Source organism: Triturus cristatus, chromosome 10 (genome assembly GCF_964204655.1).
Source record: "Triturus cristatus chromosome 10, aTriCri1.1, whole genome shotgun sequence".
In the NCBI taxonomy this organism is placed as follows: Eukaryota; Metazoa; Chordata; class Amphibia; order Caudata; family Salamandridae; genus Triturus; species Triturus cristatus.
In genome coordinates, this window is record NC_140593.1 from 958,860,040 (window position 1) to 958,886,921 (window position 26,882).

The 26,882-nt window shown below is 45.4% G+C and overlaps 1 protein-coding gene across 2 annotated transcripts in view; it reads left to right on the top strand.

Moving 5' to 3' along the window:
• TMC7 (transmembrane channel like 7) overlaps positions 1 to 26,882 on the top strand; it is a 261,682-nt gene that overhangs the window by 229,886 nt on the left and 4,914 nt on the right. For both annotated transcript variants that reach the window (XM_085628843.1, XM_085628844.1), the window contains exon 14: positions 12,164 to 12,319. In XM_085628843.1, the coding sequence (XP_085484969.1) occupies positions 12,164 to 12,319 (156 nt within the window). The remainder of the gene's footprint in view (positions 1 to 12,163; positions 12,320 to 26,882) is intronic.

Consider the following 26,882-nt stretch of genomic DNA (forward strand, 5'->3'; position numbering starts at 1 on the left):
GTTGGCCTTTATATAATATAAGGAGTTGTTGAATCATATAGATACCAGCTAAACGCTGTTCATCTGGGGCGAGGTTCAAAAACGTGTGTGCTAGTGTATCATCACCATATTTTCCAGGACTATCAACCCAGTGAACGGCTGACCTGGCTAATTCTTGTTCGTCCATAGAATCGAGTATATGATAACCCCTTCGTTCTCGGAGTAATTTGTCAGCGGCTTGGAATGAATGTTCGGGGGACCTTATATTTATTATAGGAGTTTGGAATTTTCTGTTATTATCTGGACGTATCGGACATATCGGATCAGTAAAACATCTAGTATTATTGCAAGGTCTTCCTCTACCTACATAGGCCATAGTTTCTAACTGTCCTGTGGGCAGTTCTAATTCTTCCTCGTCCTCGGTTTGTTCAGGTTCGTCTACTACTAATCTTTCCTCGTGTATTCGTTCTATTTCTTTGCGGATCTTTCGGCTCATAGCTACTATACATGATCGCTTATCATGTCTCCCCTCTGATATATTCCGACTCCATGTGGTAAGAATTTGCATTTCTTTCGGATTTACCCCTGGTCGGTCTTGATTTCTGATCACACAATTTATGAGGAAACGTAACAGTTCCCCCTGTATTTCCACTTTTTGGTACTCCATGGCTCTGTCAATACTTTCGGAATCTCGTCCTGACTGGACAAAGTGATATATATTTTCTAAGTGTGTAGTCATTCCTGGTAGCTTCCCTAAATATATTGCAGCTCGTCGGATACGTAATGATGCTAGCACCATTTCGTCCCCTTTTCCGGGCACCGGGTCATATCTACAATCTATTAGAAGTTCCTTGAGCGTGTTGGGAGTTACTAGTTTGGGCGTACGTTGGTGAGCTAATTCTTGAAAGGAAAGTTTATTTGTTCTGGGTGGCGTAGAAAAAATGCTTGATGTACCTCCGGTAGCACCACCTGGGGTGCTGGATGTGAAAGGATTCGTTGAACGGGATATAGCAACCATAGGTGTGGATGCAGATGTCGAAGCAGATGTGCTTGCCTGAACTTGTGTCGGAGTTTGCTGTTGCGGAGGTACAGACAGAGGAGGGTCTTGGCGTTGAACCCCCTCGGCAGGCAGTCTATGTGGCGCAGCATTAGCATACTCGGGAGCTGCGTCGTCTAAATAAGAGGAAAGAAAAACATCTTCTGCGGTTCTGGGATGTCCTTTGGGATGTACCTTTATCGGAAACAATGGGGGTGGCAAGTCTCTTGGTATTTCCGGAGTAGCCTTAGGTAGTCCTTCGGCCAGAAGAGGATACATACCATTCACAAGGGCATTTCTTTGTCTGTCTACTTGTTCTGATTTTACTCGAGTACCTTCTTCAATTAATACACTTTCTCGAACTTTATTTGAATTCTCCTTACTCTTCTCTTCCTGTCTACGTGCTTTTTCTGTACGTCTATACGATTCTTTACGCCATAATTCAATGGCGTCTTTCTGTGATTGTCTAGCTTTCCTTTTCCATAATTCTTCCTCTACTTTCACGATGCAATCTGCATCCCAGGTCCCAGCTGCGGGCCACCTCTGACTTTCTGGTAATTCCTTAGTGTAGTCTACCCATAGATCAAGAAATAATATGGCGTCTAGGCCATGTTTATGATACATGAAGTACCCTGGAGTGTCCCTCGGAGGAATGGGAACAGCTTCTTCGAGTACCCCTTTTCTGGTTGTGATCTGTCTTAATTTCGAAAAGAGCGGCATATTGAGAACTGATCTGATACCTAATTTTGAACACGTTTAATACCATAAAACACAATAATAAACAGTCATTCACACCACAATATACAGAACGTAATTAAAACATTTAACATTTAACATTTAATGAACAACAATGATGGCCGTTCACTAAGCATAATACTCGATACTAACTAGATAATTCTGAATTATATACTAGACATACTAGATATACTGCTAAACAGTACAGATACACTGCTGAAACAGTGCAGACCGGATTTGTGTACCCAAACCCGTCTTGACCGGCACAACCTATGTGCACGTCAGAACGCCTCCCCGATAATGGTACTCACCGGGTAGCTCGGAACGGAAGGCCTCGGAACTGAACTGAACTTGAACTCGGACCGGACTCGACTCGGAACTTCGGAAACTTCGGAAACTGGTGGGCCTCTGTATACCTCGGATCTTGCTCTCTCAGCTAGGCTCTGGTCGGGATACTTCGCACTTCTCACCGCCTCGTCTGGGTGTTGATCGCAGCCTCAGTTACCCCCACTCGGCAGGAGGGAGATACAGGAAATCCTGTGGGTACGCGTTGTTGTCCGTCCAACTGTGATAGGAGACCGGGCCTGCAACGCACCGCCGGCGCGTGAGATGAGAAAGTGTCCCTGTTCGGGCGCCATTTATGTGGTAAATAATTTAATTACCGGGACTTAATTTGATGCGGAAAATCTATAACAATAGCTCAATAAAATAAGAGGCAGAATCCGTGGTATTAGAGGTTCGGAACGGGCTTTATTCCATAATCAATTTAAATTGATGAGCTCCAGATTCCATCACCACGAAGGTTCAGGAAGTGAAGACTCCACTTTATTGACAGGTAATCATTTTTATACAATAGGCATTACAGTGAAACTAATGCAGGAGGCGTAACAATTGATAGCAAAAATAAAACATACATGCGTCACTAATGTAGGTGTAACTGGGCGTAGCTTAAAGAACGTCATTGGATATGACGTCATAAATGGGTGGTTCCATGAAAGAATTTCGTAATGTCAGCAGAAATACTTGGCAGAGATGCGCACGCAGCAGCATGACGTGTGACTGACGTGTAACTAGGGGGTGAAGGGGACTTGACATTTAGCTCTACATGTGGCGACAGAAGTCTGGAGGGTCAAGTCAACCTAATCCTAAATCATATCTAATATCCTATGTTTAAAGGACTGTGTTATCCAGAAAGAAAGGTCTTCTTAGGATAGAATCTTATTCTATACTGACTATACTGACTGTTAATGCGTGTACAAGCGTCTAAGTGTCTACACTAGATGCGAGGGCAGAAATCTTTCATATTAACAGGGCTATGAATTACTTGCATAAAGACAGAGAAGCCGGGCCTTTTGCTTGGTAGCTGAAAGAATGTTTACTTTAAACTACTAGACAGGAATGCATTGGATAGGGAGCGGAGCAAAACAGATAATCTTGAAGGTGAAATACAGTTTTTTGGCAGGCAACAGGCTGATGTCAGGCACCGTTAGCCGCGCAGGGAGTAGGACAAAGTTCATGGGTACAGATGCGAGCTCAGACTGGAGCTTTCAGAGGCAGAAGGCAGAAAAAGGCTTGATGGCAGAATCAGGGCCTACTCGCCTGAACTGTAAAATGGGATAAGTGAACCATATAAAGGCGGTGGCCTTTCATACTTAGGAATGGAATATCCGGCCCATTCATGGCGGGTCTGAAAGAGGACATGTTGGCGGTGGACACACATGTGTTTGCGTCTTCATAACTGGAACTGGAGGAAACATACATGTACTTGTGATTTATACATGAAACCGTTGGGGTCCAAGATAGGGGACATAACTGACCAGAAAAATCCATATTTCCACACACCTGTGAGGCTGAAAGTGATTATAGTGACCATATCCTCAATGAGCTGCCAGCTGCAACAATCGAAAAACAAATCGTGAAGGGCCGCCGAGATAGGACCAAATGGTTTCTGTACAGTCCTCTTTAAAAAGGATAAACTCTTCTAGACAAGGAGCCTGGAGCCAGTCTTTCTCAGTAGCACAATCCTCAACTGTATACCTTCCTCCTGGAAGGTCTCCATCATCTCCCCCCATCTACAACGGAGTAGATAGCTCTGACCCCGCCAGTTATCGATTCATAGCACTTCTTGACATTGATTCAAAGTATTTCACCGGTCGCCTACTTGAAGAACTAATGTTTTTAGCCACTGAAAAACAAATAATACCTGTCAACCAAACTGGATTTTTAAAGGGCTCGGGGACAGCAACCAATATATTAGCCTTGTCACCACTGCTTGACCAGTGCAAGAAGAATCACCACCCTAGTTGTCTGTGCTTTATAGATTATACAGCTGCATTTGACTGAGTTGACCGGAAAAGGGTCTGGCAGAAGCTAACTAGTAGGAATTTCCCTCAAGACCTGGTGAAAGCCCTGATCCTCCTTTACACGGACACTTGGGTCAGAGTAAAACTGGATAATGGTTCCCACCTATCCAGAGAGATTTTAACATATCGAACCGAAACCAAGGGTGTGTCCTAGCTCCTACCCTCTTTAACCTCTTCTTGACAGACCTTCCACCAACTTTAGATCAGATCAACTCACATTCCCCAAAGGTTGGGAGCATCCTTCTGACAAGTTTGATGTACACCGATGAACCAATCTTGATAAACCACGCAGATTAAGCTCCAAAGACGCTTGAATGCCACTGCAGTTTAGTCCATGACGAGCTCAATGGAAATAAATATGAAGAATACAAAAATCATGGCAATTGGAAAGCCAGCCATTAGCTCTTTATCCTGGGACCTGGAAACAGTAAACGTTGAGGGAACAACTGAATATAAATACCTGGGACTGACGTTTGATAGACTAAGGTCTTTTAAACAGCACAGTGAGCATACGTGGCTGAAAGCCAATTCCCCTTAGCGGCCGTTCATCGCCTTAAAGCAGCGATTGCCTGATCGACACATACTCCACTTATGGCTATATTACAAATCAAACTAATACTGACCCTAGCCTATAGGAGCGAGGCCCTAAGAGAGAGAGACGCCCAAAACCTAGACAAGATCGTAACCAGGCTCTTCAGTCAGTGTTCCTCCTTTCATAGCACAGCTCACTGGCTCAACTGAGATTGGAGTTCGGCCTTACGAAACAAACCTTTGCCAGGCAAGGGACGTTCATCCAATGTTGTCAACTATGGGACTCAACTGCTATCTACTCTGGGAAACAGTCTGAACGCCGTGGTCTGAACCACTCGTGTTCCGACAACACAAATTCGACCACGCTTGCCTTAACCACCCATATGCCGTAATCACGCAGATTCGTGGTTAGGACAGTGCACGGTCTAGCTGCTGGGAGACGGAAGCAGGAAGACGCCGCAGTGAGGTAAGTGGGGCTGGGGGTCGTTTTTAGGGCTGGGAGGGTGTCTGGGTAGTTTTTAGGGCTGGGATGCAGTTGGGGTAGGTTTTAGGGCAGTGCAAGGGGTTGGGGTAGTTTGAGGGACCGTGCGGGTGAGGTGGTTTAACTTACAGGGCAGAGTTTCAGGCCTTAGTGCAGTGGGAGGGAAACGGGTAGTTAAGTTAGTTTTTAGGGCGGTGTGGGGGGTTGGGGTAGGTTTTCAGGGCAGTGGAAGGTGTTGGGGTACTTTAAGGGACAGCGCGGGGGTCGGGGTAGTGTACGTAAAGGGGCAGGGTTTTAGGCCATTGGGCAGTGGAAGGGGAATGGGTAGATGGGGTCGTTTTTAAGGCTGGGGGGGTCGGGTCGTTTTTAGGGCGGGAGGGGGGGTCAGAGTAAGTTTTAGGGCAGTGGAAGGGGTTGGGATAGTTTAAGGGACAGCGTCGGAGTTGAAGGGGGGGGCGGGGTAGTGGCGACCTTAGCCACATATGCCCCTTTACCATTCATGCCTTTACCACAACATTCCCTTTTTCTTTTTTTTAAGGCACATATGCAGTTCAGGAACCATGTATGTATTATGGTCTGACTGATGCGTGGGGACTACTAAGCCCCTCAGCACAAGGCTTGTCGTCCTGCACCTTGCATGATTAACATAGTTGTTCAGAAGTGCATCTTCTCAAATACAAGAGGGGCTAAAATCTGTTAAGTCACATTTTATAATCGCTGCCCAGTGGCTTGGCATATAATCTTGTAGATTCTCAGAGACCCCTAATTCTATAACAGCCTATTAGCCTCAATTCAGTTGTTCTGGCAATTCAGTAGCACCGAAGACTTTCATATCTTGTTCAAATGAGTGAGATATAAGGTGCACAAATAATAGCAGTGAATAGATAGTCCTACCGTATAACACATAATGCATATGATATACTGTAGTTTCTAGACCACTTGATGGATTCCCCCCTGCCTTGACCTAAGGCGTTCTTAAATCATGCTAGGATCTCAGATTATAGACTAGGATACGTTTCATGAAGTCCCACGGGTCTAGAGAGGGTCACACGTCTTTCTCTCTCAAACGTGTCCACACACACACACACACTCGCACTACTGAAGCTGATGATTACTCTTAAAACTCCAACTATTGCGATTAAAGCTTCCACTCTGTGATAAGTCTTAATTTAAATATAATGCGCTTTAATCTTTAGCTCCACTTTTGCTTTTGAGAGTTATTTGATTCAACACAAAAGAAGTGTTGTACATGTTAAAAGCCGCCAGTATAGGCTTAATGACCAGCCACGCGTATGCATTATAATCCTCATTAATCAAATTACATCCAAACAAAAGATTAAGAATATAAACATTGCCCACGAAGAACAATCAAGATATTTGCTACCATTAAATAATTAGAACTACAGTGCCTCCGACCATAACACAAACACACACAGTACAAAGGCGCCTGTCAAAACAATAGCAAGGAGTATCATTTGAAAAAGCTGTCCAGAAAGTAATACCCGCAAAACGTGTTGTCTGCAAACGTTACCAATGATAAAGAATGCAACCACTAATACAAAGGGAATGATGATTCTGTGAATCCTGTATCAATAACAAATTGTAACCACTGCCCTGAAAAGGACAAATCACATCAGAAATTAAGAATGCTGTTAACAAGTGTTGATAGAAATGATTATACCTATTTGTTATAAATAATGAACTATTATAAAGTGTGAGCTTTAACCACCCTGTTTTTCATTCAACACCTTGGGTGTCCTGAGGGCATATAAAACTCAGGGCTGAAAAGGGGTGACCGCCTTAATAGTAAATGTATGGTATATGTAATGTATTGTAGATGTAAAATCCCGAGCGCAAACATGGGTGGCTGAGGTTTTGGAATCCAGACCTGAAAGCTTTGAAAAAGGTGGCCACTCTAGTCAATCACTTGCTGGACCAAAATGGAGAATGCCAAGGCGTCGAAATCCATAGAAAAGAGCATCTTGATTAACTTGGCATCACCTTCTCTCCTGATTGTGCTCCCATCCACTGGTTGTGCCCCAAATGATTAGATTCCAAGCCTATATAGGTCCAGATGAAATGGCCTACAGAAACATGCTGCCAGTGCAGAACCCAAACGCTTTGAACAAATGTCTGATAAATGGACAGCAAAGTGGCTGGATAGACTGCAGTTACTAACCCTTACTAAGAAAATTGAGGATTGCAGCCATACCAGTGGCATATTCACTAAATCCATTTGAGTTCAAATGTGCACAGATGCTTTGCTCTATTAAGAGGTCTAAGAAACTGCAAAGTGACATACTTTATACAATTTCAAATGAAAAACACGAGGAGGGGCCTAGTTAAGAGACTCTATTGGAGGCAAAGGGTAAAACCTGATGGATTTTTATTTACTTGCTGTGATGGAAAGAGTCACATCATCCAGCAGGCTGGTAGGTATTCAGTCGTCTCTCACAGAGCCCTTCCGGCAGCATTTTAGTGCTAGGAAACACTAAGAAAATAGGGGGGAGAAAGATACCAAAGACCTTTTCTAAATTTTTCTAGAATGTTTACTTCCTTGGAGCACATATTGTCCTTTCTGCACCATGATTACAATATGCTTCATCTGTTTTATTCGGTCCAGCTCCTGTCTAAAAAAGCACACAATAATTTGTTGGTGGTGAACCTAGACTCTCCACTCTCCAGTACATGAAGTGTATTAGATTGAGAAATATGGTATGCTAAATCTTGTCTAGTTTGGCGTAATTTGCAGTATAAAATTATGCTGAGGTTGTATAGAGCTCTGACGCAAACTCGTGGAAATGCCGGTGACAAAGTCCGCTACAGTATGAAGCAGCATTGGAAATCTTTTCTGGTTATGCCAAATAATTCATCCTCTCTGTCGTTGGGAGTTTAGACAGGACTAAAGGATCACGCTCCAAATACTCCCCTGCGGGGACCCATGGTAATTGTCAGCTTTATCATAGACTTCAGAGATCTCCCATCATTGAAAGAAACTAGTAAATCAACTTCCTTTTGCAACAAATTGGGTAGCTCTTAATTGAAACAATAATGTCCCCTCTAAATTTAACGTGGGTCATCGCTTCCATTTTTAAATTGAAAAATTGCTGGTTTGTAGGTCTCAGCTCTGTTAGATCCACTTCCTTAGAATGTGATCAGCCTTTGAAGCAAAAGATAGCATCATGCCTTAACAATGTGGATTTTTAGGTGTAACAAATCAAACTAATTTATTATTTCTCGGTTGCCAGATCACTCAATCACAAATATATTAAGACTCTGACTGATGAAGTACCCTTTCATTTACATAAAATAGCATTATTTCTATGCTCTCTTTGTTGTATTTGTTCATTGGAACTGACATCATCGATGGGTATTGTGCAAGAGCAGCTGAGGAGATGCCATTTGTATGCAATTCTTATCACTGTCTTATGTATTTAACATTTCTTTATCAGATATATAAAGCTGCAACTGATTTTCTTCCCTTCATTTTTTCCTATACTAAAGATCCACAGTTATGTTGCATCTGTGATAATATATATATATATATATATCGCTTTTTCCATGAAATCCTTTACTAGGTAGTGACACGCAGTAGCCTCTGATCCCTGGTCACTGCACCTTACCCCCGCTGCCTAGCTCCTAGAGTCTGCTGCCTAGCCCACAACACTCTAGGCCGCCAGTTTAGTCCCATGATCCGCTAGCTGGTAATTTGTATTAGTATATTGTATTTGTTCATACTGTATTAGTATATTGTTTTTGTTTTGCTCCGCTTGTAGCAGTTAGCGCCCTTTAGCCCTTTCCCGATGTATCATGATGTTTATCTGACCCCCTGCTTGCCTCCCTCTTGCTTTCCATCCCCTAACACCTCCCAGGATTACTTATGGAAGCCACTGTGTGGCTGCAGCGCTGGCAAGCCCGTCCATGCCTGGACCGCGCCCAGTGCCAGAAACCGTGACCTCTTAACACTCCCTAAGATACTTCACCACAAACCTTCGTGCCCTGGACCCCTGATGCAATAACTACTGCCTCGCATCACCGCGCTCCAAGGCGGAACCTTTCACCGCACCTGCTGTATTTAAGTCTGGGATGCCATCTCTACCCTGGTTCCCACCGTGACCTTCATCACAGAGACCTGTCTCAACCCCAAAACGGCCCTAGACATTGCCATGGCAACACCCAGCGGGTGCAAGATGAAACACTGTGACCGCACCAACAGACACGGAGGTGGCATCACCTTTGTACACAAGGAATCAATAACCGGTATCATCACTGATGATGATACCACGCCTACCATGGAACACATGAACTTCCAGCTCCGCACTGATGACAAAACCACAATCAAAGGCACCCTTGCATACAGACTGCCAGGACCACGAACCAGCCTCAGCGACGCCATTGCTGAATTCACCACCCCACTTGCTGTCGAACCATAACACTACATCTTCCTGGGAGACCTCAACTTCCACTTGGATGACTCCACTGACACCAACTTCTCCAATCTCCTGGAAAGACTGGACAACATCTGCCTTAAACAGGTGATCACCGACTCCATGCCCAAAGCAGGACAGACGCTGGGCTTCATTATCAGAATCCGATACAGCCACACCTCAGAACTCACCTGGCAAATCACTACATCGTACACTTCACCCTTGCCGGACCTCTCCGCACCTTCTCCAACTGCCACAGCTCTCCCTACCACAGCTGGACCAAGGTCACTCAGCAACAATGGGCCAACACCCTCAGCACCGCACAGCCCCACATCATTAACAACTTTGACCAGACAGATAACTTCAATGCCTGGATCACCAGCGCCACCAACCGAGTCGCTCCTTCTAAACCAACTAAAACGCACAGATCCACCAAACAAACCTGCTGGTGCATTTCAGAACTCAGCACATCGAAGTGCAGGTACAAACAACTGGAAAGATTATGGCGCTCCAGCAGGATTTGCGCCGACCGAGCCACTTACAAATCAGCCATCAACGACGACCACCGCCAGCTCACAGCTGCAAAAAAGGAGGCCCACAGGATCAATACCAGCGCTGACCATGCCAATGAACTCTTCACCATCATCCGAGAGTTCACCTGCTTGTAAGCCACCAAAAACTCAATCCCCTCCTCACAGGAACTCTGCGACACCCTTGACGACCGCTTTTCGACAAGATAGCAACCATTTATTGAAACTTCGTTTCCCAATCCTTCACCCTTTTCAGCAACCCATAGACCATTAGCGCTGACCACCTGCTCACCACATGGGAACAACTCAGCACACCGATAAACACTCTTATGAATTCCATCCACTCGGGGGCACTCGCTGACCTGTGCCCCCACTGACACTTCAACCTCGGAAGAGACCATATCAGCCACCAGCTCACCACCATCCTCAATGCCTCCATAACCACAGCCTCCTTTCCCGACACATGTAAACACGCAGAGGTCAGACCCCTAGTCAAGAAACCTTCGGCAGACCCCAGCAAACTCCAGAATTTCTGTTCCATCTCCCTGCCTTCGTTCCCCGCCAAAGTCCTGGAGAAGGCCATCAACCTCCAACTCAATTGGAGAGAAACAACCTACTGGTCCCTTCCCAATCAGGTTTCAGAGCCAACCACAGCACCAAGACAGCCCAGAGGAGAATCAGCTGCTCTAAATGCACTATGCTCACCCTTGACTAGTACATAGTGCACCAAATATAATCTGAATTCTGCCTCCAACTCGGTGTGCAATCTTCAACAACCCGAGATCTTCCTTTCCACTCATTTATTTCTTAGTCAGGAGGTTGGTATAAAAATTGGTACACGAAGAGCAGAAAATGCCATGCTTGCGCACAGATGTCTGAATTTGAAATTTTCCAACTTTCAGAACTGTTGTTTTTTAAATTAATAGGAAACGTGTGTATATTACAATAAAAAATATGCAATTGCCTGCATTAGAGGAGATTGCAGATGGAAATTGTGTTGACGTTGTGTTGCAATTTATTTTGCCTGGAATGGAAAGTGAACCTCTTAAATTGGCGCACCATCTACCTGGCAAACACTGCTGGTTCGCTACTTCTGTCCGTGCTAATGGAGCTACCGAGAGTATTTCTAGGGAGCTAGGCTTCCGTTCCAAATTCCTAGGCATGGAAGAGTAACTTGCATATGCTTTCAATGTCGAAATGTTTATAGTCCACCAAATTATTAATGCTTGGGTCATGCCCACTCTGCGTTTCACTTTGCCTGTAGGGCTTAGTGTAGATAGCACTGCAAATTGTGTTGCATAGAAGTCATTTCAAATGCAGCAAATGCTTGGGGTGCTTGCTGGTTATAATAAGATGATGGGGAAAAGGTCACGTGGTATAGGGTATGGAAAGGTAGGCAGTATAACCTTTTGTAGGAGGAGCTGGTGGAAATATGGTCGGTGGAATGTGCCCCCATTGGCAAAATATTCTGCTGACACAATTTACACATCTTTGCCTCAGTGCAACAAATGCCGGCATAGGACATGTTCTGTACCACCAACATGGCGGAAGTGCAGTGTATCATGGCAGCATTTCCAACAGTCGCGCTCTAAATCAGGCCTGTAGTATTGCCACGACCATTGGATTTCTGGAGCAGGATTGGCAACATTATGCACCAAGAAAAGATCAATTATGCAGTGACATGCGTCAAATTTCGTGATGGTATTACTTCACATATTTGTATTTCTTGGGAACACTGGCTGGACACAGATATTACTCATTGGTACCAGTTTAACATCCAAACACAGCAAAAATCGACTGCAAGAGGACTAGTCCATTTTGGATGAGGGACTTCCACTGCGCGGGATCACGTCACCACGTTTTTAGTAAATTTTCATCACTGTGAGCCAGAAACAGATTTTTTTTTTTGCTCAAATTTGCAAGCTATGCAACAGTTGTGATAGATTATGTGTCAAAAGCGGCAAATTCATAATTGTGCGGAAAATGCCCAGGGTGCAGAATCGCATCTTTACAGTGCCCCTGAGTAATGCTATGCTGCAGTAGGTTTTGACATCATTCAGTAATACCGCTTTATTTTTCAGAGTTCCAGCCTCGAGAGCATGTGGACCATTTGTGAATTTCAGCACGTCGTGGGAAATTATTCCGTTTACAGTGAGCACGCTTCCTACCGGCGCTCAGAAATTCCTTTATGGGATTGCTTCGGAAGCCTTTGCTGTGCCTTTCTTTGTCCTCATTTGGTACGTAAAAGGGGTATTTTATACACTGGTAGATTTTTGCAAAACTAAGTTATTGTGTTTTCAGGTGATGAATAGATTTTGAAAAAGCTCTTTGATTAATACATACATAAAGCCATAGAGAATAGTTACTGTTTCCACAATTCTAGCCTCTTCGATGCCTCGTCAGGGGTACTCAGAGTTATATAAATGCAATTACAATACAGTACTCTACTGTTAGTCAATTATAAAAAACATGCTGACCATCCTAAAGTACTATTGTTAATGCTGCCTCTGAAATATCATATTGAGATTCTGCTTGAAATTTGGTATTTAGAAATGTTCCACATACACAGCATGAACACTCAGATCCTTTTTTAATTCTCTTGCTCTTAGATTTGTACGTTTAGAAATTAGTGAATTTGTAGACGTGTTTTTATTTTTAAAGCAATGCCGCCTCCAAGCAGAACGTGCTTTTTGAATCCTCATTCAAATGGAAAAATTTGAAAATAATACTGTCTTCTCTCGTCCTTGTAAAGATGCCCCTATTCCTAGCAATGGCTTTCTGCAGTAGGTATTTTTCTGATCAGTGCAGCCCCATATTGTAATAATCTCTTAATCAAAGGTCGATACTTTTAAACTACTGCCTGAGGCCTGTTTCAGTAGCCTCAAACGACTTCACAGGTGAAATAAGCCACTTTCCTCATGATGTAGCCCTCTCATTTACTAATGAGTGTACCTATTGTGTGTTGAATAAGTATTTAAAATATGATGCTGGGGGCTTGACCAAGGTGGCGCACGAGTGAGTTTCTCGGTCTCTCCGTCCCCGCCGCTTCATAACCTCGCACAGCGACCTTCCTGCAGCCTCTGCCTAGGTCCCTTTGGTCTCCCAGTGTGGGGATTACCAGAGTACATCTCGAATCCAGGGGCAATCTTTCCTGGCTGCGTAAAGCAGAGTTGAAAAGTGGCCGGAGAGGTACACAGTGGCACCCGATAGCAAAATGGCGACCACCCGTGCGGGCTGAAGTACGACGGCTTGGCAGTGGCCTCTTGGGGCCAGTGTTAGTTGGGAACTGACCCCGCGGCGCTGCCCCTGGCTGGACTGCGTGGCTGCCCGCTGTCGCGTCAGAGGAGGTGAGCTGAGTCCATTTGATGTTGTGCCCCGTGCTTTTGATGGGGAGATGAACCGCTTGGATCCGGAAACCAGGGGCTGCTGTGGATGGGGATGACCCTGTGGGCCTCCTCATAAATCCGCGTAGGAGCAGGGGACGTCGCTCAATAGAGTCCCCCACCCACTCGCCTCTTCCATGGTGTGGCATAGTGGTGGGCCCTGAGGGCCGAAAGAAGGGGAAGCACGATCTTATGGAGACTTGGCTGCCATTTCCCTGCTTTGCAGAGGGGCTGGACAGCACTGAAGCTCAGAGGCCTGTGTGGGGATTATACACAGTTGCTTTTGCACTGTCTGTGCAGACTTTTGGACTCCGATGAGCTCCCCCTCACTTACAGAGATGCCTTGGGTGAAAGACTGCGGGCCCCCCCACCATGAACAGCAGCATTTGAGGAAGACTATTGGGGGCCTCCCCACTTCCTGGAGCATCTAAGGAAGTTGAGGGGGGTTGGCCGCCCTGGTGCCTGATCGGGCCCCCATCTCAATATGGACCACCCGTTCTCCTTTAACTGAAGGTATCGCTTGCGGATCCCCTCTATTGGCCTAGCGGCGGTCTGCCTGGCCCCCTTCACTGTCCTGGCTGCTACTTCCACTACCCTGGGCCTGCCCTGATTTGGACACATGCTCATACTCGCGGGTCCTGAGTGGACTCAGTGGTCGTGATGACTTGGCGGCCCCTTAGGTGTCAGCAATGTTTCTGGTGGAGAGCAGTGGTCTTGAGCGGTGGCCCCTCATTTGCCGCTTGCCTGCCTGTGTGGTCTTGCTCTGGATTGCCCTCTGCGTTCGCAACTACAATAAGTGGGAGAGGTAGGGGTCCATCTGTGAGGATCCAGTACTGTGTAACCCCCAACTTCAGCGACTTACCTCCTGCCAGTTTCCTGTGGGCCTGCTGTTAGAGAGGGAGCTCTTGTGGTTTGCTTCTCTGCTACTGTTACTGTGAAGGGCGTCACCTGGCTACAGCCCTCGCTAGGTGGCAAGCCTCTGCCAGTTCCTCGACAAAGAAGGACCGGTCCCTTAAGTACATGCTCATAAAGCCCACTGGAAGTGACATGGGGGACAAGACATCTAAACCTGTAAAGAACCATCACGATGAGTCTGATAATCCAAATGGCCCATGACCAAATCATTCCTAGAAGCTCTTTTTGCGTTGTTCCGGGAGGACAAGCAGTTAAAAGAGACCTCTCGGCAGACCTATGTGAAGTTCGCAGGGACATGGAGGAGGTTGGTGACAGGGTGTCGGCCCTGGAAGAGCGAGACTCGGCACGTGATGAGGAGATAGAATGGCACCAACAAGAAGTTCTTAGACTGAAAGTCCAGCACTTTGACCCGCAGGCTCACGCCGAAGATCTACAAAATCTCTCCAGGTGAAATATCCGCATTAATGCGGTTCCTACCCAGGCCAAAGGTACTGACCTAAGAGAGTATGTCAACGCCCTGTTTCGGCACACCTTAGACAATCCAGATCAAGTTGAGATTAAAATGGATCGAGCACACTGGGTTGGGGTATTGAAATCTGATAAAGCATCGCCTGTGGATATCCTGGTCTGTGTGCATGATTTTCAAATGAAGGAGACCATCCTTCACAAGGCGCAAAAGGCCCATCCACTTCAATTCCGGGTACATGCACTGGTGCTGTACCAAGACGTGGCAGGTATAACTCTCCAGTAACATCGAAAATTTCACCGTCACTACCCATCTTAGAGAAGCCAGCATAACATACTCTTGGGGACATCCTTTTCGGATCATTTTCCGCCGTGAAGGCAAATTGTATCAGCTTAGCCCAAGAATCGCAATCGGTCTGAACAGGTTAACAGAGGGCACTGATGCATCCAACATAGCGTGAACTGAGCGCAACTTTTACTCTACATCACTGCTATGCCCGGCAGGGGGCCACCTCACTAGCGGGGCTAAGGTGGGGACACGCGCGTCAAACTGTGCGCTAGTCCTATGATCTCCAGACTGCCCTGCTCTTGGCTATGCCCACTGGGAACATGCGCCATTCGATGTTCCCATGTTTAATGGACCTATCTCAATTGTTTATTGAATGTTTTTCTTATTTACTTGTTCTGGGAGTTTTTGTGGTGTTTTTTCTCCTTCACTTTGCACGGTCCGATCTAGGCTCCTCAGAATGCATGATAATGGGATAATGTACTGAACAGCATCTTCTAATTGCATGCCTCTTGTGCCCTGTGGTGTAATCCTTACAGAGCCTCACCTTCAAATTTAGGTTTCCTGGGGCTTTGTTAGCCTCAATGTCCAGGGCCTTAACAACCCCAACAAAGAATTGGCTATTTCTTTCTTTCCTAAAACAGTCGGGCGGTGACTTTTGTCTCCTTCAGGGGACCAACTTGGTCACTAAAGATATAATGGTTCTCCGGTTCCTCTAAAAAGGGTGGTGTTGCTATTCTCTTCTTGGAGAGCTTTTCAGGGGAATTCTTAGATACTGTGGCGGAAGTTAAAGGACGCCTTTTTGCACTCCGAATTAGGGTGGGTTCCTCTCGTTTTACCTTAGTGAATGTTTACGCCCTCAATGAGAAGCAAGAAAGCTTCCTCTCACACTCCTTGGCCTCCTTGCTTCAGACCCCAGATGCAGCCATAGTGGTAGGGGGAGACATTCTATTCTATTCTATGGTTTTGGTAAAGCGCAAACAGCTGCCCCAGCGAAGAGGCGTCCCGGCGCTATAGAAGCCACAGAAGCCCTACCAGAGCTAGGTAGTCAGGGAGAGAGGAGAGCTAGAGAGAGGGGAACAGGTGTGTTATAATGGCCTTCCGGAAAGTGGAAAGGTTTTCTAGGGAACGGAAGAATCAAGTCATGGACTTTGACTTGGACCGTTTTAGCCTGTGCTCTGATCAGGCTGGGGCCTTTTCGGGCCACAGGACTGCATTAGATGGCAGACTGTGGTTTACACAATTGGTGGCATGGGCTGCATCCAAATACTAGAGACTTCATATTTTACTCTGTCACCCACAACACGTATGCACGCATAGATCACTTTTTAGCTACTCCAACCCTTCTAGACCTCATCTCTGACACTACTATTGATCCACGCTCCTTCTCAGGCCATACATCTATTTCTTAACAATTATACTTCCCATCCCTCCACACCGCTGCTCTCACTGGTAACTGCGGGATACCATACTGCAGTGCCAGGGCACGGTCGACACGATTCAGAAGGTGATTAAGACTTCTATCCGAACTAACAATACTGGGGAGACCTCCCTTGGCTTCAGTATGGGAAGCCTTAAAGCTGGTGGTTTGGGGAGAGTTTATTACTCTCTGCTGCTGAGAATTAATGTTGCTGTGACAAACAACGAAGTCTTGAGAAAACGATCGCCAAACTAGAAGCCATACAGAAGAGAATGGGGGGGCCCCCAGGGTTTGGATGAAGTTGGAGAGGGCTCGGCTCCTACTTAAGCGTCTTGACTTTGATAAGGTGGAATGCGCTATGATACGCTTCAAACATACATTTTAACTTGGAAGCACTCGTTGTGTACGCTTGCTGGCCCATCATCTTCAAAGCAAAATTCATAATAGTTCAGTGAAGACGATCTGCTCCAGTCCCAATACGGAGACCAATAAAGACGAGGGAATTGCTTCGGCCTTTCAGCCCTTCTACACCTCTCGCTATACTTCTTGGATAGCCCTGGTGCTCATCCCTCGGGATACCACCATAATGTCACTCTCACCTCTCTGCCTGCGGCAAAGGCTCTGGCCTTAGATCAGCCTATTCGCGTGGAAGAGGTGATATCCGCCATAGTGTTCCTAAAGCTACTGAAATATCCTGGACCTGATAGCTTTTGCTCCCAGTTCTATAAGACCATCTGTCAGGAGTTAGCCCCCTTGCTCCCTCGTTTTTATAATTCCTTCTCTGAATCAGTCTCTCTTACTGACACCATGCTAGAAGCCGTTTTTTCCATAATCCCCCACCCAGTAAAGACCCTGCTCTCTGTGGATCATACAGACCTATTTCTCTTTTAAATGTGGATGCAAAGCTATTCGCTAGCATTCTAGCACATTGCCATATCCCATTAATGCCCGGCCTGATAGACCCGGATCAATCCGGGTTTATACCTTCCCACTAATGTGTGATAACTCAAGCGCCTACTCCACCTTATGGGTAAAATACACCGGTCATGCAAAGAAACTTTGCTTTTCTATGTTGATGCTGAAAAGGCGTTTGACTGTGTCCACTGACCTTATCTCTTCGATACATTGAAAACTTTTGGCATTGACAAAAGGATTTGCAGTTGGGTACAGAGCATCTATAGTGCTCCCCGAGCCTCAGCCAGGGTTGACAGTATATTGTCTACTCTCTTTTTTTTATCAAGCGGGGCACGCACCAAGGGTGTCCCTTGTCCCCGCTTTTGTTTGCTTTATACATGGAGCCCTTGGCTCAGCGGCTCCGGGGCAACCCAGCCATTACAGGGATTGCTTTTGGTGGGGCGAGTGGCACCATTTGGTTAGCCTATATGCTGATTGTCATTTTGTCTATTACGGAGTCTATGACCTCGCTTCCGGCCATAGTCACTGAACGCCGGAACTTCAGGATGGCCTCGTGGCTCAAAGCAAGCATGCAGAAGTTCCAGATTTTGAACCTCTCGGTTACAGCTGTGCATGAGATCACTTTGTGCATGAGATCACTTTGTGCTCCCAGTTCCCTTTTGACTGGGCTGCTGACTTTAAGGTTTTGGAGTTCTGTCCCCATGGAGATGCACACAAACCCCCTCCTTCGAAACTTTCAGGAAAAACCTTAGGAAGCTTTTATTTCACAGATCCCTACTTAACTAAGTATCTGGCCTGATGGATCCTTTCCCCATAGAGGGATACACTTGCAGTCCAAGTAATCAAAGTTAGCTGAGTGAAACTGTTGCTGTAAACCCCTAGTTTTGACTGCTATAGACCCTTTATATCCTCTGGAACTCGTTATGACCCCCGCCGATTAGATATTATCCCAGACTTTACACCGATCAAGACTCCCTGCCATCAATAATGGATTTAGCAGCCTCCGCACATTATTTTCTTGTTACTATAAGTAGTTTCTCATATTATTTGTAGTAGTATTCTCCTGTTACTAGAAATAGTTTGCGATATTCCCCTCCTATTGTTTCCTTTTATTGTAAAGCATTCTGACAACCTCAGATGCTGTATGCGCAATATAAAAATGCAAATAAATAAGTGAAAATTCCATTTTGATATTGTACAAGTTGGATAATCATAAGGGTATGATGCCCAGGCGTTTATTGGTTAGGGTACTTAGTTTTTAAAGGAAATACCTATGAATAGCTTAGCATACTGTAATTAGTTAGGTCCTAAATTAAGTAAGAGGTACAAATCATATACCATTCTGAGCAACTAAGTATAAACTAATTGCATGAATATCTAAATTAGATTACAATGTTTTAGTGATCTATTTGTGGCATGTCGTTCTGGAAAATTAACAGGCATGGTTGTCAAGAACGTAAGACCCATGGGACTGAGATGTCCTGTTAAGCGAAACATGAAGTCAATGCAAAACCCACTAAATTATCGTTGTACTGTGGTGTGTGCTCACAATTGAGCATTTCTTTGTAGTCCGATATCACACGCCTATGGCTACTTTCCAGGGACATTTAAAGAGGACTTCACTCTTGCAATTGTTCAGGTTTGCCCTAGTCATTAATAAGCCCTTATTTAAAGATAAGCAAAGGTCAGTTTAGGTGAAGTTATCTTGGGAGATGGAGACTTTGAAATATATATCTGTGTCTGTGAATTGAAGATATGGGCCAGATTCATGAGATTATGCAAGGTGTCAAGCGTATTAATATTGAGCATAACGAGAGCTAGAGCCAATCCTTGTGGAATGCCACAAGTGATGGCTGCAGGCTCTCTGGTAAAGGTGCTGTCCTTCAATTAGGATGAGATGGAGAGTGGTACTGAAGGAAGGTGAGAGGCTAGGTGGTTGTGCTTGGATTGGAAGGTGTAGTCTTCTGTGACCAGAATGACAGAGATTGAAACCACAATATTTTAGCTACTATGCTAGTGTTGGGCACTGAATTGACATTGGTGGAGTACATGGTAGGTTTTGTTAAAGTTGGCCAGTAGCAGCTTTCTCTAGTATATTTCAGTTCCATAGTATGCCGGTGATGGGGTGGTTGTGTTCCTAGTGTCACAGTGCCCCAAGAAGTATTTTGCTGGGCAAACAACGATAAGTGATTTTCTAAATTATTGTACAGGGAATTATGCTTGAAGAGGTTTATTATGTGGACATTGGGATGGTGAAAATACCTGTCTGGTCTTTACTAAGGTGTTTTAGGATGGTGTCCATAGGGCTTGTTTAAGCATGATCAATTGTAGGTGGGCTTCAGGCTAGATTTCTATAACTAGGATGAAGCAAAAAAAAAGGTGCGCAGGTTTGAAGAAAGAGGAACTAGGAAGAGATGGTGAAATCGAGTGTGGCCCAATGTATAATGATTTCCGTTTGAATTCTGAGGACTTTGTAAGTGGAGCTTAAGGAATTCCATTGGTCTGGAATTGGAGGCATGGTGGACTCACAAAAACATGGGTTGAGGAAGCACTGTATGGTCTTGAGGAGTGAGAGATTTATTCTGATTGTGGCATGTTCTTTTTGTTTCTAAATAAGTTTGCACTTGTCGGTATTTTTTCATCAAGCAGACTGAAGGCGATGGCAGAGCTGTGCTTGGTGATTTATAGTGGTGTATATCAGAAGTGTGATCTGAAAGAGTCTGACAACAGAATGTCTTCTGGTTTTAATTTGATGATTGGCTCATTTTTCTTTGGTTTGAGCAGGCGCGGTACGTCCATTGGGGCGTTGCCTCCCCCGCCCCCCCGCCCGCGCCCGCAGCTCCCTCGGTGTCTCTGAACTTAGTTTACTTAAGTTCAGAGACGCCGAGGGTGAGGAGAACTGACAATGCATGTCAGTCAGCATGACGTCGGACCGTGGGCGGTCCGGCGTCATGTTGACTGGCATGCATTGTCAGACCAGGCAGCACTGCAGCACAAGTGCGCATGCGTGGGCATGGTGAGCTAATTTTTAGCCCATGCCCAGTCATGCGCACTTGTGTTTTTACAGACTTGCGCATGCCCATTAGGAGCTCCTCGGTCTCCTAATGGGCAGGCGGCGGGCGAAGAGTAGGCTGTGCCCTCAGCCAATCCTGGCGCTGCTGGCTGAGGGGTTTCCACTGCAGTGCTGACGTACTGTTCCAGTTTGAAGAGGGCAGAGGCGCCAACGCAAACCAGGAGCAGAGGCGGTCAGGTAAGTTTTCCTCTTAATTTTAAATGTATAACCATTTGTTATTAGTTATTTATCTGTGATGAATTCTGTATTAAGCCACATAGATAGCAAAGTGAATGGAATGCAACCGCCACTATTAACGCGGTTAACTATGAAATGGTATTTATCATGCAAATTTCAAATGCATTGCCACTATGTAAACAATCTGTTCCTTTCCTCTCATTATTCCTGACGTCTATCATGACTCACACACGTCTAAGATGGCGCCTGCCCCCATTTCTCCCATCTGCACATATATTTCCTTAACAACATTCTGATCAACTGGTAATTCCGTTATAAACTTTCGGCGTCACATTGGCGTCCACATTACCGTCACTCGAGGACCGCAGAAATACTCAGTCTCAATAGCACATTGCTGCACACTGCACCTCAGGCACGTACTCCTCTGATGGCCAATACGAGCCATATCTCTTTTTCCATGTTCTTATTCTGATAGAGGGTTTCCTTGTTGCGGTTGACCCTCCCTCACCTTTTCCCTCCCGCTGCAGACCTTTCCACAGCACTGCAACATCCGACCCGTCTATATGTGCGTCGAGAGACATAGTGACTCTTCTCACACTTTTTCGCTGATACCAAGTGTGCTTATAGCATAATTATGTTATCTAATTCCTTTTAGCACACACGCACATTCCATTGCTCACAGTACAATTATGACCAGACTAAAGACATGAGGGTAATCCTCCAACTTGATTTAATGAGGCATGCCTATGGTGCCCCGGGGTTGACTTTAACTCTAGGCTGCACGAGCCCAGATGGCACCATGTACTGATACTCTGTACTGCACGGAATATTTAGCACACACCCTGATTCATGATATGCTCTACCACAATATGGTAATGAAGACTGACACAGATCCCCTATCCCCAATGCGGAATGTGCAAAAGGTACTGAACACCATCATTCAGGGTACGCACTATTACTGATCCTTTTAAATTGTCAAGGGCCCACACTAAATCAGCTTCTGTTTGTACCTTTTACCTGACCATTGTTCCCTCTTTACTTTCCCTGACCCTACGACATATACCATGTTTGGTTAACCCTTCTTTCCGCTGTATACAGTATAAGGCTTGTTTGTAGTGTTTATAAAATGTGGGCAAATGAATATTTGATTAGTGACTGTTTACTAAAGACAAATTGTAACTGCCTTATAAGCTTGGTTGTGTTGGAGGAAAATTTAGGCATACTTAGTAGCGCGCTCATTGAAAACGCTAAAATCGCCTGAGAAGTAAAAAACTGCAACTATTAAAAAAACACGAAAGCTGTTACTCTGGCATAGTGCTTATCAACTGAAAAGATGTTTTGCCTGGCACGGGAAAACAGGGTATTTTATTCAAGCATTTCACTATGCCAGCAGAATCTCCTTATCTCTCGTAATTCTAACTTCCTTTAAGAAATATATTCCAATGCTCACTATTGCTGTTTACTGCAAGCCACGTCTCTTCAGCCCGGCGGAGAAAGGTTAAAGACGGCTGTGAGCTATGCGGAGCCGATTCTAAAGACATTATCAAGAGGAGCTTTCTGCCTTCTGGTACTAGCAATTTCTTTCTTTGTTTTTATGCTTACGGGCTCAACCTAACAGAAGCAACATCAAACACTATTCTCCCGTGCGACCCACCCCCCCGCGCCTGACCCCCACCCCCCCCTCGCAACTACTCACGTTAGTTTGCTTCCTTTGCAATCATTTTACGCCCCGCCACTTTCAAATGTCACCAGCCGCCCCTGGGTTTGAGTTGTCATAATGGTGCAGAGGCTGAAAGAGAGATCATTCAGGAGAAGGGGGGAAAGTCAATATTATTGATTGAGATGCCTTTGGAGGTGACTTGGTCTTTTGCTGGCCTTGGAGTGAGTGGGGGTAAACAATGTAGGTAAAGGTTGTGAGAACGTTTGGAATTGAAAGAGAAGCTACTTTGTTTGTGGAATATATCAGAATGGAACCAACCCATCACCAACTATGATGTAATCAAGTACCTGAAGAAATTTTGCATTGTATGCCTTCAAAGAAAATGGAAAACAGAAGCACTGCATCTGCCAAGCGACAAAGTTTATCATAATCCTGACCTAAATACATCAGAAAAGAGCTGGTCCACAGGCGACTTGGTAACTTTTGCAAAAACCATTCAAACAGAATATCCAAAAAAGATAGAACCTGGCAGGTAAATTAAAAATCCCAAATTCCAAACCTAAAAATTAATAATATTAAATGTGTATCTAAAACCATGTCTTAAATTCCTCTGTCTATTGGGGGATAATTTTGAGAAATATATAATGGATCTATCCACAGTAAATCCTGATACAGGACTCATAATATAGATATCAACCTCAATTTGTAACGCTCAAATCCGTTTGCCTAAACAACCAGAGAGCATGTCCTAAATTGGCAAGTCCCGCCCTCTCCTCGTCAACCACAGAGACTGGATCCTCTTGGCAAACAGCAGATAAAAGCCGTCCTTCCTATGGGCCTAAATTGGATATGGTAAATCTGACCATCTACCATACATGTGGCCCAAAGACACAATGCCATGCTGAATTGCATGATGATTTATTTTCATCTCATAAACCAACTAAAAATTCAAAATCAAACCTCGCTTGCAAAGTGACCACTTTCCACAGAAGGCTGTTTTTGTCATCAACAGCTTTAATTTACAAAGGTCCAGTACCATCGGGGAAGAAATTGTGTCCCCCAAGGTAAAGCGAGTCAAATGGTCATTAACAGTAGAACAACAACTGTTGGAATGTATTAGCATGACTTTGCCTGACTTTTTAACCAGCATTTCCCTTGATAACTGCCCTCATACCCGTATTGCATTGGAGGAAGCAATGAGACTACTGTGTAAGGATAGCTAATCGCCAAAGGAGAATTCCTTCCAAAAAATCAGCAAATTAACCAAAGCCATCTGTCCAAAATACTGTTTTTTACTCCACTTCCAAAAAGAGAAAACAAAACTTCATAGCTTGAACAAAGTTGTGCAAACCATAATGTGGCAGAAATAAAAAAAAAAAAAAGAGTAGATGGTCAAGTAGTGAGAGCTCAACAACAAACTGGTATGGGAGACCTAAAGAATTGAAAATGAAAGGCTATGGGTCTACCTACATACAGCTTACTTTTCCAATAACTTGAGCACATTTTGGCATGGACCAGCAAACTATCCTCACCAACTGACTGACCCCTTGTAAACAAATTAAATGTTGTGGTGTGGATGAAATATGTAACCGCCATGTATACATCAAAGGAGACTAAACAAGCATTTACAATGCAATGGTCTCGGCATTGGTAAAGTTAGAGCTATTGGCATTGCTCATGACTTTATTTTTGTTTATGTTTTTGTTTTTAAAACATTTAAAGAAACGGCATTGTCACGAGCAATGCCAATAGCTCTAACTTTAACAATGCCGAGACCGTTGCATTGTAAATGCTTGTTATTAAATCATCTGTTTTCATTTTTCACATGCTCTTTCGGTCTTTGTTTACTTTAATTGTCAGTCAGAGGTTATTATGGCACCTGTAGAACACATTTTATTGTAGGCACAAGATTTTAGCAGGTTTGCTGTGAATGGATCATCAGTATTGGAGGAAGAGTTTGTAAAAGCTATGGCCTGAACGAACCAGCATTGACAAAGCAAATAGGTCTTGCCTGTGGGAGAGTTACTGGCTTTCCCAATCGGGTGGCGATGGACAATAGGTAACAGGATGGTTTAAAAAAAAAAAAAAAGGTGGAATGAAGCGGCCTGTGCTGGCTGCACCATAGTACTTTTTTTTCCGTATTGCAGCTGGGGGGGTGGGTGTTAAATAAACAACAGACACAACCAGGGTGTGGGAGAGGAATAAGCAACACAGCTGGGGTTGGGGGGTGAAATAGGAATAAGAAAGGCTGCCAGGAGGATGGGAGGTGAATAAGCAACACAAACATGAGGGAATGGGAATAGGCCATATGAATGGGGGTGGGAGAGGAATGAGAAACAGGGATGGGAGGAGATGAATTAACACAGAAGGGGGAATAGGAGGCGGCAAAGAAAAGTGGATGGGGTGGAAGGTGAAGAAGCAACACAGACTTAAGAAGCAACACAGATGGGAGTGGGAGGGCAATACAGAGAAGTGAGAAATCAGCAATACAGAGAGGCAAATAAGAACAAGAGAGACAGACGCCTGAGCTTCGGGGGCTTGAGGGCAACACACACGAGTTTAAAACAGCTAGCCTTGGCGGTGGGACTAACGATGCTGGCTAGGTACGCAGCGCCTAAGGATAGCAACAGGGATGGGAGAAGAGGGTCACCATTCGTGAGGGGCCACATTCCTTTGCCAGAGTACGGGAGGGGCTTTTGAGGCAGCACACCTAGGTGGGGCGGCTGCACACTTCTGGGAAGAGGGCGCGGCCTAGAGGAGGGGGAAATCAGTGCAGCGAGGCAAAGTCCTGTCTGTGGTGAGGGGCGGGCGCTGCCGCGGCGTAAGAGAATGAGGTAAAGGTAGGACTGAACACCCAATGGTGGGGTCCCTGACTCACAAGGAGTGACTCCACAATCGATCCAGAAATCCTGTTCATGCTCCCATTACTGGGGGTCAGACCCTCTGAAAGAAATTCTCCTGCCTACAGCCCTGACCCTCACCCGGCTGTGACACGGAAGTCCATAACTACTATATGCGTGAAGACGTTACTGGCACAGAACATTTCCAGAGGAGAAACAAAGTATGTGCTCCCCGTTGCGCTTTTATGACACGCCAATTTGGCTGATCTGTGAGTGGTGGTGGTGGTGGTGGGGGGGGTGGGTGTTGTTAGGAAAACCTTTTTAACCCGGGACCCTTCTGCTTTTTAGGGGGAAGAGGCCAAAGGTCGGTGGCCATGTGTCGTCATGAATCTCAAAGTCTCTTGCAAAAAACACCTAGAACGTGTACATCCATATTGTAAACTATGGCACAGAGAGAAGTTAGTCGCCCCTTTGGAATGTCAGCATGCCACGCATACGATGACGTCTTCACGCATGGTTCATTGGTCAACCTGTCTCGAGTGAAAGATTGGCTGGGTATTTTATACTGCGTAGTCTAGCGTCATCCACCCTAACACATCAACTCCCACACAGCATTTTATAATTCGGTTAGGTGGATTCATTTAGTGCGCGTTTTTTTTCCCAGATATCCATCCTGTTTGGGTGGCCCTCACCGTGATGGGTGGAATGCGATCGAGAGTTATAATAACCATATAGCTAGCTCCTACTACCAGAGCCCATCGGATTCGCAGCACTATGAACACGCCGGCTGCGCTCTTTTCACGGATATTGGATGGATGAAAGGCTGAGCAGCTCTGCCACAAGGCGAACCTATGACTAAGACACTTAGACGACTGCAGCAGGCTCCTTGACCCACTGAGCCATCCCATGCCCTCTCTCGATGTCTTATTTCCCTGGATGTGTCCTAGCTGCGCCGGGGTGTGAGTCCGACTGGCACGGCCGGTGTTCCTCTGATACGCATCTTATCACCGGAAGGCAGGATGCGGCGCTTTCTCTCGGCGCGCTCTGGGCTAATGGGTTTTGTGCCCTGCGCTTCAACCCACATTACTAACCTTAGGCGTCACTTCATAGGAATGCTGCTTCGGTGCATTCGTGAAAAACTCACAAAAATATTAAATCCAGGACAATCAAACCACTTCCGTCTTGGGGGGTGAGATTACCTATTTAACCCCTTGCATGCCCGCCCCTTTCCCCGCCCAGAGCCGCGCCTTGCATTAGCGGGCGGAGTTCATGACGAGCTGGACTCGTCATGGGCACAGCGCCACCGCAGCCCATGACGAGTCCAGCTCGTCATGGGCACTGAAGGGGTTAATGGGCCGGCTAGGATGACGCTCAATAGCAGGCGGAGGATCAAATGCTGCAGTAATTCAGTCAGCATATCTGCACTGTGCAGGAAACATTTTTTTTTTGTTTTCACTCAACTGCAATTGAGGATTTTACACGTTTGGTGGTACATTGTTCACAGGGCGAACCTTCTACAGGGCCAAACGAAATAACGGCTAGGTTCTTCGAAAAAGCCGCATTCTCCTGGCACTCTCGCGAGCTGCGCAAGAACAGCAGCATTTCCGCCATGTTGTTGAGTTCATGGAAAGCACAATGGCAGCTGTTATACCAAGAAGGTAAATAA